This window comes from Branchiostoma lanceolatum, chromosome 11 (genome assembly GCF_035083965.1).
Source record: "Branchiostoma lanceolatum isolate klBraLanc5 chromosome 11, klBraLanc5.hap2, whole genome shotgun sequence".
Classification (NCBI taxonomy): Eukaryota; Metazoa; Chordata; class Leptocardii; order Amphioxiformes; family Branchiostomatidae; genus Branchiostoma; species Branchiostoma lanceolatum.
Genome location: NC_089732.1, coordinates 645948 through 658448, shown reverse-complemented (window position 1 = coordinate 658448; position 12501 = coordinate 645948). Strand labels below are relative to the sequence as shown.

At 43.1% G+C, this 12501-nt stretch overlaps 1 protein-coding gene across 1 annotated transcript in view; it reads right to left on the bottom strand.

Annotated features, from left to right (window-relative positions):
- The window catches only part of LOC136445013 (A disintegrin and metalloproteinase with thrombospondin motifs 6-like), a 59891-nt gene that overhangs the window by 9876 nt on the left and 37514 nt on the right, over positions 1-12501 (bottom strand). Inside the window, exons 5-15 of the mRNA XM_066442844.1 lie at positions 9242-9621; positions 8593-8676; positions 8097-8233; positions 7656-7699; positions 7299-7404; positions 6098-6241; positions 5376-5517; positions 4621-4884; positions 2427-2728; positions 1923-1986; positions 135-237 (exon numbers count right to left, since the gene is read on the bottom strand). Of these exons, the coding sequence (XP_066298941.1) occupies positions 135-237; positions 1923-1986; positions 2427-2728; positions 4621-4884; positions 5376-5517; positions 6098-6241; positions 7299-7404; positions 7656-7699; positions 8097-8233; positions 8593-8676; positions 9242-9621 (1770 nt within the window). The remainder of the gene's footprint in view (positions 1-134; positions 238-1922; positions 1987-2426; positions 2729-4620; positions 4885-5375; positions 5518-6097; positions 6242-7298; positions 7405-7655; positions 7700-8096; positions 8234-8592; positions 8677-9241; positions 9622-12501) is intronic.

Below are 12501 nucleotides of genomic sequence, written 5' to 3'. Positions count from 1 at the left end.
ATTGTTTTTTTTCTACCAAGCACAAATTTGGTACATCTGTCAACCAAGAAATGAAGTTCAAGTTGGCCTCCTGACCGAACCATGGTTGTTATGACCAGGAGAATCTACAGCTAGAAGTCAAAGTTCAAGGTCACCTTCGGTGTAAGGTTTCCACTCGTAGCTCTTCCCGCGGAAGGGAAGGTCGTTGTGTTCCGCACACTGGACTTCTCGGAAGTCGCGGGAATTCAGGGGACAATCCTGGAATTTTATAGAAAAATAAATTAAACAAATATTAAACAAAGACTGATTGAACTCAATACTGAAATAAAAAAATTAATATGTATTGATCAACTAAAACTAAACTTAGCTCAAGGTCGAATCACTAACAGTTCTTTACTTCTTCTGAATAGAGTTTAAACTGTAAATGCCAACACAATAAATTGGACTTAACCAAATGGTAAGTCCAATTCATTGTGTTGGCGTTTACAGTTTAAACTCCATTCAGAATGACTTCTACCAACACAGATGAACTTTCAAGTGTTCTTTACTTCTTGTAAGGCCTGACACTTAGATTTCTTAAAGAAGGCAACTCTTTTTTTCACAGTCACATTAGTTTTGGGGTGCCGAGAGGATGCCATCCATATAATCAAATCAGTTTGGCCTAACATAAAAACAAATCAAGACCAAGGGTCAAATTTGCCTCACATGAGGTCATCTTGGAAGACATTCAACATTTCTCATGTATCTTGTTCAACCCTTCGAAGCAAAATAAACAAAACTTCGGCAGAAAAACATCCCATAACAGGGACACCGCCCTCCCACCCACTTGGCAAGGACGTCATCTCAAACTGGGTGAAGGAAAAACAACCTGCAAATCTGGAAGTCATTACTGGAATTTAAAGACTGTGTTGTTAGCAGTAACTTCTCTTCTTGTTATTACCCAGAGAATGTAATGTTTCACACCGAATTTGAAAAAACATGCTTCCCTCTTCATTTTGAATGTAAAATCGTACGTCTTTCTAAATGTAAAATGAAGATAACAAAATAGTTTTAGTCTCACAAAGATATATCTGAGTTTTACGTTAACAGAATTTTTAGAGATGCTGAAATTTGTGCGTCTTTTCAAGTCAGAGTGACTCAGCATTAAAACATGTTGAGTCAGAAGGTCATCTGCCTCCAGTGACTTCTCAGGTCTTTAAGACTTGTTTTTGCGGAAGGGGCTGACAGGTGGAAGACTTGTAGACTAAATTAAGGAAGGGACGCGACAGGTTTCTTGTTGTACTGATTAACAGCTCTGTCAGGAGACAGCTGAAACAGGTGGTACAATCTCAGTGCCATTTGGCTAAGCATGTAAAACTACAAACTTGCTTTAATAACAGATTTATATGATCACAGAATAATAGCAACAAGGTGACAAACAGATTTCTATCATTGCATGCCATGAAACAAACTCTGGGAAAATGATATAAAAGTGTAACATAGCAGCTTGACTCTATTTATGAAAAGTTGAAGTCAAACTAATCCTGGAATGCAACTATCTTGGCTATATCTGAGAGCTATGCAGTATTACTAGCTTAACAGATTTGTACGATCACACTATGTAGGAACAAGTAGAACAGAGCAGATTCCTGTCAATGTATGCCAAGAAATAAAGTTTAGGAAAATGATATCAAACATAGTAACACAGCAGCTTATCTATTTGTGAAAGGTCTGAGACAGGTGGCACAATCTCAGGCAAAAGGGCTTAACAGATTTGAATGATCACTCTATGTAGGAATAACATGGTATTTTCTATCATTGTGTGCCAAGAAACAAACTTTGGGAAAATTATATAAAAGTGTAGCATATCAGCTTGTTTATTTGTGAAAGCTCTGAGCTGAAGTTAAGTCAAACTAATTCCTGGAGCGCATCTTATAATCTAGTAATTTAAGAGAAGACCCTACCATAGTGTTGCAGGTCCGATATCTTTTTCTCTCCCCAACGCAATATTTCCCTCCATGGGCCGGGCTGGAAAAAAAAGAAGGAAAATAAGACCTGAATTTCTTTTTTTTTTTTAAGTAATAGACAGGGGAAGGATGTAGTGCATAAGCCTTACAGTTAGTTTTTGTCTTCCCCAAAGTGTACAACATGCATTGAAACTTTGTTACATTGTCATATTTTGACATTTTTTTAGAAACACGAACTAACCTCTATTCACATCAATCTGTAGGGCTATAATCCGCCACTTTAAAAATCAGTGAGTTTGAGAGATCTCTAGTGCAGCACTTGCCAGGTATGCACAGTTTAGATATACAGGAGTGCATTATACTGGGGGACGTTGGGTTGGAGATCTGTTTGGACGAATCTTTTCAGGGTGGCGGAATTATGTACCCTGGTGGAACTATGTTAGTAGATGTTAAAATCAACTACTAGTACATCAATCAGAAAATGTTTCAGTAGGTACTCACGCGGTCTCGTTGCAGTGGCGTTCGGAGAACGACACCCCAATGCCGCAGGTCCGCGTGCAGTCGCTCCAGTCCGACCACGGGCCCCACCCGCCGTCCACCGCCTCCGGGCGCAGGCCGAACGGCACGCAGTCGCCCTGGTAACACCACTGCAGCGCCACAACAACAACAACAAACGTCAACAAATCAGCCTTGCTACTCATCATAGTGACGTCTTCCCGCGAGCAGGCATTCCGGATATCATCACTTTCACTGAAGATGCAGACCACTTTCACTTCCCTCTCACTGAAGCATGAGGAGCACTTTCACTCCCTCTTCACTCTCACTGAGGCGTGGGGACCACTTTCACTCTCGCTGAGGCGTGGGGACCACTTTCCCTCTCACTGAGGCGTGGGGACCAGTATCGCTGCTCCCAGCCATCCCTGTATGTGTGTGAAGATGCTAGCGGGTCAGACGGTTGGTCCTGAGCACTAAACTGTCTGCTCCGACTGTAAGTCATGCTGATGGGAAACAGGCCAAACAGCACATGGCAGACTCGAGGCCACACCAGGGCAATATCAGGGAGCACGGCCACTCTGGGCCACACTGAGGCAATATCACGGTTCATGGACTGTCTTCAGTTGTTGTGCAAGACAGTCGTACTCAGCTTGTTGGTTATCAGACATTTTACAGTAAAAAGTCACGTAGATAAGATGCAAAAAAACAGAGACTTTATCTGACTCCCTGAAACTATGTGTACTAAGCCATTACCCTTAGACTCTAGTTTCTTGTTCAGATTTTTCACTTCAGCGTTATCTTTTTTAATCCAATAACCAACCAACTAACCAACCAACCAACCAACAAACAAACAAACTGAATTGGCACGGCCTTATTCAACAAACAGCATTTAACGTTACAGATTTTACATACAAGAAGATGACAATAAACTAAATATTTTGACATTCTAAGACTAATTTGAATATGTTGTTCTTCACCTTCTTCCAAATACAATGAAAGATTTGATGGTTGGTTCAATTCTCATCACAATATTCGTGATTCCTCCAAGTTTGAAATCCAGGAATCTTATTGTTTCCTTAAAATTGCCTCAATTTTTATTGTCATTATTTAGTTTTTAGATCCTCACATGATGTCATCCACAAAGCTAACTTATTTTGGCCTCAACAGCACTTCCCAGGCCACCATGCCGGGCGCTGTTTTGGTTTCCGGGCACGAACATTACCAAACACCCTGAGAAGACTCCCCAACATTCCAACCAGACATTCCCTTCCCGCAGGCAGCATTCCGACGGAGGAGCCAGATGTCACCCATTTGGAGCGGAGATCCCGATCATTAGAACTGTTCAGGCGGCACAAACGTCGCTTTATGAATGACATCCAGGTTGGAGTCTGGCTCGGGAGCCCTCGGGCCGGGCTAAGTCAATTTGCTGGTTATCGGAACAGACCGATCCTGACTGTCCATCACAACTAGCAACTCAACCAATGAGAGAAGGACAATTGATTATCGGCTAGACCAATGAGAGAGTGGATGGATGTCCGTCAAATGTTTGAAAGGATAAAAAGTTAGATCTAGAATGTTGCAAAAAACAAGAAATACATGAGGGATGGACAAGACAGTCAAATCGAGTTCTTTCTCAGACAAAATGGCCCCAGACGATGCTTTGAGAAGGCCCACATGGCAGTGAAAAACATGTTGATACTGTCCTAAACAGTGTGCTAATTTTAGGGGACTATCTATAGTAACGTCTGGTGGTCCATCTGTACCTGTGACCTTTAAGCCGACCTTGAGGTGATCTTGTAGGTCAGGCAGGACATGACCCCCTCCCACCCCGCTGTCTGGACTAGATAGCAGACATCAGCCAAAGAGACAACACAAAATCAAAATCCGCCCAAACACCTTTCCTAATGCAACAGCGCCCCCTGTGAACATACTTCTGAACAACATGCTTCCATGGGGAGGATACAATTTATTATCAACAAATAAGCTGAGTACAAAAGAGTGGTCTTCCTTTAACATGGGACTGTCAAGAGCTTAACTCAAGGACATCAAAATTGGAGATGTTAGCCAACCTTCACAAAACCAATTTGATTGCTTATTCCTTTACACACACACACACACACACACGCACACACACACTGCTCCTTACCCCTATACCTTACCCCCTGTCCATACCCCCCTATACCCTACCCCTGTTTCTTACCCCCTTATTGCTGTCCTGGGGCTCCCCTTCGATGACACAGTCCGTCCCCTTGGCTGCTGGGATGCTGTTGGTGGCACACTGGCCCTGCCCTCCTATTTCCCTACCCCCCTGTCCATACCCCCCTATACACCCCCTGTTCCTTACCCCCCTGTTGCTGTCCTGAGGTTCCCCTGCGATGACACAGTCGGTCCCCTCGGCTGCAGGAATGCTGTTGGTGGCACACTGGCCCTGCTTACTGATGCACCACAGCTCTCGGCACGTGTCCTGACAACACAAGGAAAAACATCGTCAAGCAAAATTAATCATGCTTTCAAGCTGCAGACCACTGCATGCACAACCAACTACTACTGCTCTTGTTCTTCCCTCGCACCATCAGAGGGTGGAACTTGAACCTGGTGTGGTGGAGGCGGAGTCCCTCTCCAAGTTCAAACCTGAGCTGGGCCAGGCTTTGCTGCATTGAGCTGCCCCCCGTACTTGTACACATGTAAACTGATGTTGGTCCTGTCCTTGGTGCTGAATTAGTGCTACAGCGGAAGACAGACAATGGCATAGCATTTGTACCTTCAGATTACAGTCACATGAAAATTGCCTGGTACTGCACATATTGGTGCTGAAATAGTGTTGCAGCGGAAGACAGACAATGGCATAGCATTTGTACCACCAGATTAAACTCTCCTGACCCAGACTGTTAACAGGCACTGCGCAAGGATGCAACTTTACAATATACTGTACAAACAAACAAACAACCATCTCACCTCCAGGTTGCAGTGCCGCGACTCGGACCCGTACTGCAGCTCACACTGCTTGTCCGCGCTGTACTTCTGTCCCGCCATCTCCTCCTCAAACAGGAAGTCCAGTCTGGGCGGCGAGTTGAACAGACACTGACCTTGACCCTTACTGCGGACAGAGGGGGAGGGGGGCGATAAAGTGAGATGAGAGGCAATCACACTTTTTCCAAAATTATAAAATTCTGATTAAAACATTTAGATGAATATAATCCAGAAACCCGTGTACAAAGCTGGGCGGAGTTTCTGCAAGACCGAGCCTTGTTCTTAGGCTTACTGTTGATATGGGGAGGGGAGCAGCAAATGAGATACTTTTAGAATGAAAAAAAAGAGGCAAATACAGCTTTTTATGGAACTCTATAGAATAATGTAAACCAAAAATACTCTCTATCTGCTGCAAAAAGCTGGGTAGAGTTTCTGCAAAGCTGAGCCTGGCTCTAGAACAGGTTCCCTTCAAGGTCAGAACTTGTGACCTTGCAAGCTTCCAGGCACTTTTGACCCCCTTTGTTGGCACCATGAATATGGAGGGTAACGGGGGTCAATTTAGAATGATTCATGTGGGACCAAAAATAAACAGAAACAATTTTGGAAGAAATTTCAGACTTGAGAAGTTGGTGATGTTTAAGACTTACTCTAAGAAGTTGGTGATGTTCAAGACTTACTCTAAGAAGTTGGTGATGTTTAAGACTTACTCTAAGAAGTTTGTGATGTACTCGCGGCTGCAGCGAGACCAGGAGAAGGGCTGAGCGTCGCGTGTCAGCTGGGCAGCCATGATGCGCGCCGGCTCACCGTTCAGCCCACACTCGTTACCCATCCCGTCATGCTGCATGCCGAAACTGGGGAGAAATGATGGAATAACAAGTTATCTACTCATTCATTCATTCATTCCTTCATTCACTCCCCATCCCATTATGCTGCATGCCGAAACGGTGGGAACAACAGAAACATTGGTCATCTATCTACTCATTCATTCATTCTCTATCCATTATGATGCATCTCTATACCCTGGGGAGGAAAAAAGCTGTTTATGATGAGTCATTCTCAGCCATTTGCTGCAGACACATGCAGTACCGTGTCCTATCACAGAGGGGCGTTCCTACACTCACCAAGGCATGTTTACAACAGAGGACCAACATTACAGGGTGAAATTCAATCTAAAGCCTTTATTTCAACTCTATGGCCTGTTCGGAAACATAAATTACCTAGAACACTGCCTCCAACTCCTGACTAAGCTCACTGGAAGTATGTTCCCTTATCAACCAGGCTAGACAAAGAGGTGACATGCTCAAGTCTTGGAGCTTTCGTTACATAACTGGTTTTAAATGTCACCCTGACTGTAACCTTCACTGTTACCCTAGTTGGCCCTGGAAATATTACTGCAAGGAGAAAACAAGGCCAGGGACAGACCTTCACTACTGCCAAGAAGTGTGTAGCAGTCTTCAGACTATTTTTGGACTGAGCAGAGCACTTTGGGCTGATGCTTCTGGACTTTTTTAGTATACAGCTTAAAACTTACATGTCTGAGCGTGACTCTTCACGCTTTGATGAAAATCGAAATATCTTGAGATTTATTCCAAACATGTTGAGATTTTGTGCTATGTTTTGAAATATTCTTGACATATTCTAAACAGTCGTAGGATAATCTCAAGGTAATTTGAAAAAATCTTGATATATTTTTTAAGGATATTAAGATGCTTTGAAAAGTTATCAAGTTGAACATTTTTCAACAATCTTAAGATGTTTTGAAAACATCTAAAGATATTTTGAAAGGATGACAATTTGAAGATAAACTTTTAAAAGATCTCAAGACACAACTAGATAAATTTCTATATTATAGGGTCAAGCTAAACCATGGTCCAGTGTAGGAAACAAAACAGCAGCTCTCCGGCTTACTTGTGTCCCATCTCGTGAGCGATGGTGAAGGCGGACGCCAGCCCGATGTCCTCGTTAATGTTGCAGCTTCTCGCCTCCTTACACATCCCGTTCACCGGTGCAAGACCTGCGGAGGGGTAACCATGGCAACAGTGTCACACATCAACCAATCAGGAGCCTGCAACCAAGGCCATGCCAAATTAAATCTAGGGAACCCAAATTTGGTGCAAACTCTGTTTATTTCTCATCACCAACAACATGGAATATTTGAAGAATGCTGTAAAACTTTCAACTGATAGACAAAGACATAGGAAAAATGCCAAAAATACAAGGATTGGATCCTTTAAGTTACTTACAGAGCTCTTAAAGAAAACTCACCAAGAGTCCCGCACGGTTCGTTTTTGTTGGTACAGATGTCGAGTCTGGAAGGACACGGAAACAAATTTAACACCCTTTGTGTCTTTCTGGACCTCACTGGACAATTTCAAGACACAGCAGATATGTTTTATATCTATATGATATAATATCAGACTGTTTCAAACATTTTTTTAAAGTTATGACATCTACGGCCACACCCATGCATTTATTTCATTGGTTTCTGTACACTTTGAGGTAAAATTTGGCATAAACATTCAGAATCTACCTATATTCACTCCCTGAAACTGTGTCTTCCAAGATGCAGACTTTCCCCTCAGATTCTGTTTTCATGATCTTCTACTTCAGCATTATTTTTTCACATCCATAAACCAATTAAAAAATCAGATTGGTGAGGCCTGATAATACCATCACTGAGCTTCTGGAAGTCGTACCCTTCCTTACCTGGTCATGAGTACCGCGTTGTCGTGGTCCGCTATCCCATAATCCTCTGTGCTGCCGTGCCGGGGGCGGATGCTCTCCTGCCACTTACAGAAGCTGTCGAGCGACTTGTCCGCGTGGTTCGTGATCTCAAGCTCTGGCTGCGAGGAATAGCACACAATCAGGATGCAATCTGTGCACAATTGTCACAAAATCTGCACAATTTGTGCACAGTCAGCACAAAATCTACACAAAATCTGCAAACAATCTGCACACAATCAGGACACAATCAGTACAGAAGGACACAATCTGCACATGATCAGCACATGATCAGGACACAATCAGCACACGATCTGCACACAATCAGTACAGAATCAGGACATAATCTGCACACAACCAGCATGCAACCAGCACTCAATCAGCACACAATCAGCACAGAATATTCACACAATCAGCACACGATCAGGAATTAAAATATGAAAGTAAAACAAAAAACAATCAGGAATTTTTGCTGACTGACCTGGTTTCCGTTGATGAGGATGAGTCTGGTCACCACAATGTTGATGAGATTTCCGATGGAGGCGTCCCGGTACAGCTTAGCAACCTGACCTCCACAACACAGAAACAAAACAAGTAAACAAATAAACAAAACAAGCCAACACACAAGTACACAGAAAGGCTAGCACTAATCAGTTGCCTTTTCTTAGTAAGTCATAGATCATGGCATTTATGTCCCCGATTGAAACAAGAGTGTACTGGAATACATATGTTACACATCTTCACTAAGTATTACGTCGCTGTATCTATGTTCTTGCCTGTACTTAGCCCATTGGGGCAGCAATGTGCAATAAAGGCTTTCATGTACATTCAGACCCACAGTCCAGTGAAAATCTACTTACAGCAAGTTCTGGATTTTCAGGTGGTACATACCGGTAGTTCTTGTGCACAGAAAGAACTGATATAAGTTTGGGCCCACTAGCTTAGACCTGTCCAGTGAAAATCTATTTACAGCATGTTCTGAACAGGCTTTCGTCATGATTTTCAGCTGGTACTTAGTTCTTGTAGACAGAAAGAACCGATAAAAGTTTGGGCCCACTAGCTTAAATCAAGGAGGTTAAATACTATATTTAACCTCCTTGCTTAAATCTGTCCAGTGAAAATCTCCTTACAATGTTCATGATGGTGAGCAGGTAGGCCTCCATGTTCTTGGCCTTGTGGTATCCCACCATCATCTTATCCGCCACCACCAGCACCTCCACTGTGTGGTCTCTGCTGATGGAGCGTCTGTGGCGGGTGTGATTGCTGGTGTGAGACCCTGGATGAGAATCTTCCGTGTGAGACCCTGGATGAGAATCTTCCGTGTGAGACCCTGGATGAGACTCTTCCGTGTGAGACCCTGGATGAGAATCCTCCATGTGAGACCCTGGATGAGGATCTTCCGTGTGAGACCCTGGATGAGGATCTTCCGTGTGAGACCCTGTATGTCCATGCCAGTGATGAGCATCGCCGGTGGGAGACCCAAAATGATCTGTGTGCTGATGGTGACCATCTGAACAGTGTGATAAGAAGCATGTTCGTAATTAATGATGACTTCACAATATCATCACTGGCAAGGCAGGATCAACGATTATTGGGAACAACCTCAGCCTTGGAGACCCTCCATAGACAAAATCAATCTCTGGATGACATGACAATAATGATAATTGTAATAAGACTAATTGCAATAACACTGGTTAAGACAATGAAGAGCAGTCTAACATGTAACAACTTTAATTCAAATGCTAATCGTAAATCTTCCATAGGTTTCGAGCAATAGTCATCAGACATTATCTTTCCTCATCATCTTAAACTACTCAGTAAAGTTCAATGTTTGAGGCACAACATGGTTGTAGGAAGCTGAGCACAGAGAGTCGACATGTTCATCACCTCAGCGCAGTCATTTGTTTTTGTCATTGTCTGTGCTCAGCTGGTTCTTACAACCGTGTTGTGCCTCGAGCATGAACTTGACAGAGAAGTTTAAGATCCACAAACACTCGGCCCGGCGTGCGCAGACGGCGCTGCTTACACAAGCAGCAGGCTGTAACGGATCCGTGGTGACAACTTGTTATCCTGAGCTGTGGACCAACATCAACCTACGGACGGGGGAGGGAGGCGTCCCATCTGGGCACCGAAGCAGGAAACACTCACAAAAAAACAATTAAATGTACTCATGCAACTGAATAAAATTATGAAATTTTCAAAATTTTATCCAGTTGCTTGAGTAAATGTCTTTTGGCATATCTTATTACCTGGATGTCTAACCTTCATCGAGACATGATACACTTGTTCTGAATTTCCCATCTAATCTTGACCACATAGATTGTTGATGTCGACAGATTTTAATAAGCTTGCATAATGACATGTTGTTTTTATGCTGTTTACATTTTAATCAATCACAGTGTTTTACAAGGCAAGGGTACTGAAAATCAATGCAATGAAAGTTTGAATGTTTGATGAGCAGTAACTGTTGCCTTTCATGAATCATTTAAATTCTAAAAAATGCTTCCCTCTAACATCATCATAATGCGGTTATTGTATTACTTTACTTCTATACTGAAAGGTACCGATTTAGAGATATTTGACGTTTTGTAATTATACTCTGGAGGGAGCTATGCCATCTAGTAGCCAAAGCATCAATTGGTCAAATTTACTCTGGAAAGTTGTCTAATCATGACATTGGCATTGTATGTCTTTTATCTTACAAGTTTGCTCAAGGACAAGAGACTACTTCTAGGGACAAGAATGAACCATTTACTCAAGGTCACCACATAACAGCATCAACTGGTCATTTCTTATCTGGAAAGTTGCATCATACATCTTTTTCATTTAACAAGTTTGCTCAAGGCTTAAGGAACTACTTCTAGGGACAGTCTGTGTTCACTAAACTCATGATATACATATAACAGAACCTGAAGGCCGCTTCACAGATATGGGTTACAAAGGCTGCTTGGAAAATTCTCTGCACTATCTAGACCAGAATAGTTTTGATCCACTCACACTGGAAAGGACCCCTTATTTTTTCAATTCTAAGAAAAAAATACTTCTTTCCAACCATATCATATTTACCGTACCTCTATTTCTGAATTGAAGTACATGCATATGAATTTGGAGGTACATGATGTATTCTACAATATGATGGTGTTGCCATTTTACCTGTTCTTTTATAAAGAAAACTAGACAAAGAATAGCCATCGTAAGCTCCAAACTTAAAGCTGAAACCCTTCCAGCCCCCTGTCCACCCTGCCCTGCTGGTGGCTTGTCAGAACAAGGGTTGATAAGATTGGGGATGTTTCTGTCCCGCCGGCCGGGCGGATAATCGCCAAACCAAACAGCCGAGTGCCAGCGTGACTCATGCTGAAGGAACCGGAGTTCAGGCCAGCTGGAGATTTCAGGACGATACAAATACAGTTAGACCTATCTGTGGTAAACATGCAAGGAACCTGAGGAATCTACTGCAGGCCACTACAGACAATGGTTGAACTCCAGAAATTGTGTTTCATGAAGTCCCTAAACACATGCCCGTAGCCAGGGGGGTTTGGAAAAGCACATGCACTCCCCCCAAACACTCAGAGGTATTAAACCGAATCTGAGGTTCCCGAAAAGATGACCAATGCACCATCTCGACAGCACTGTTATCAACAGCCTCCATATGTAACTTTGAAATCCTCTCAAAATGCAGGAAGTCTGTGCCCAAAAAATTTTGAAAGTGTTGAATTTTCACAATTTTCCAGGGGGGCATACTACTGGACCTACCCCTACACACACACACACACACACAGACAGAGAAGGTTTGTGCCTTTGGTACTCACTTGACCAAAAATCAACTAAAGAACCCCCCTAACAAAATCCTGGCTTTGGGCCTGAAACGCTGGTGGGCCTGACATGCTACTAGTAACAGACAATGGTTGTGATTCTCTGTCAGACAGCAGAGCCAATCCAAACAGCTCAATGTGCCAGCAGACATGCAAGTCATCGCAACATGTCCTGACATGCCCCAGTGCCACCTGAGTGAGTGAGTGAGTGAGTGAGTGAGTGTGAGTGAGTGAGTGAGTGAGTGAGTGAGTGAGTGAGTGAGTGAGTGAGTGAGTGAGTGAGTGAGTGAGTGAGTGAGGGTTTGTCAGGTACAGACCAAATGGTGCAGAGTCACAAGGGGTAGACAGAACAGAGGGGCAGTCGTGGACAAGGTCGAAAATAACCACCCCGTCAAATATAACCACAGAACAATGGACCATCAACATGAACCCATTGTGACAGGCAGTTGAAGAAGGGACTGAGATAAGGAGCAGTCTAAACTGGAAGAATATCCTACCTCAGTTAACCATAAACTCTACTCTACAGTACTTTCAGGATCTTTCAGGTCACAGAGATGATGAACTTTATTATAAAGGCG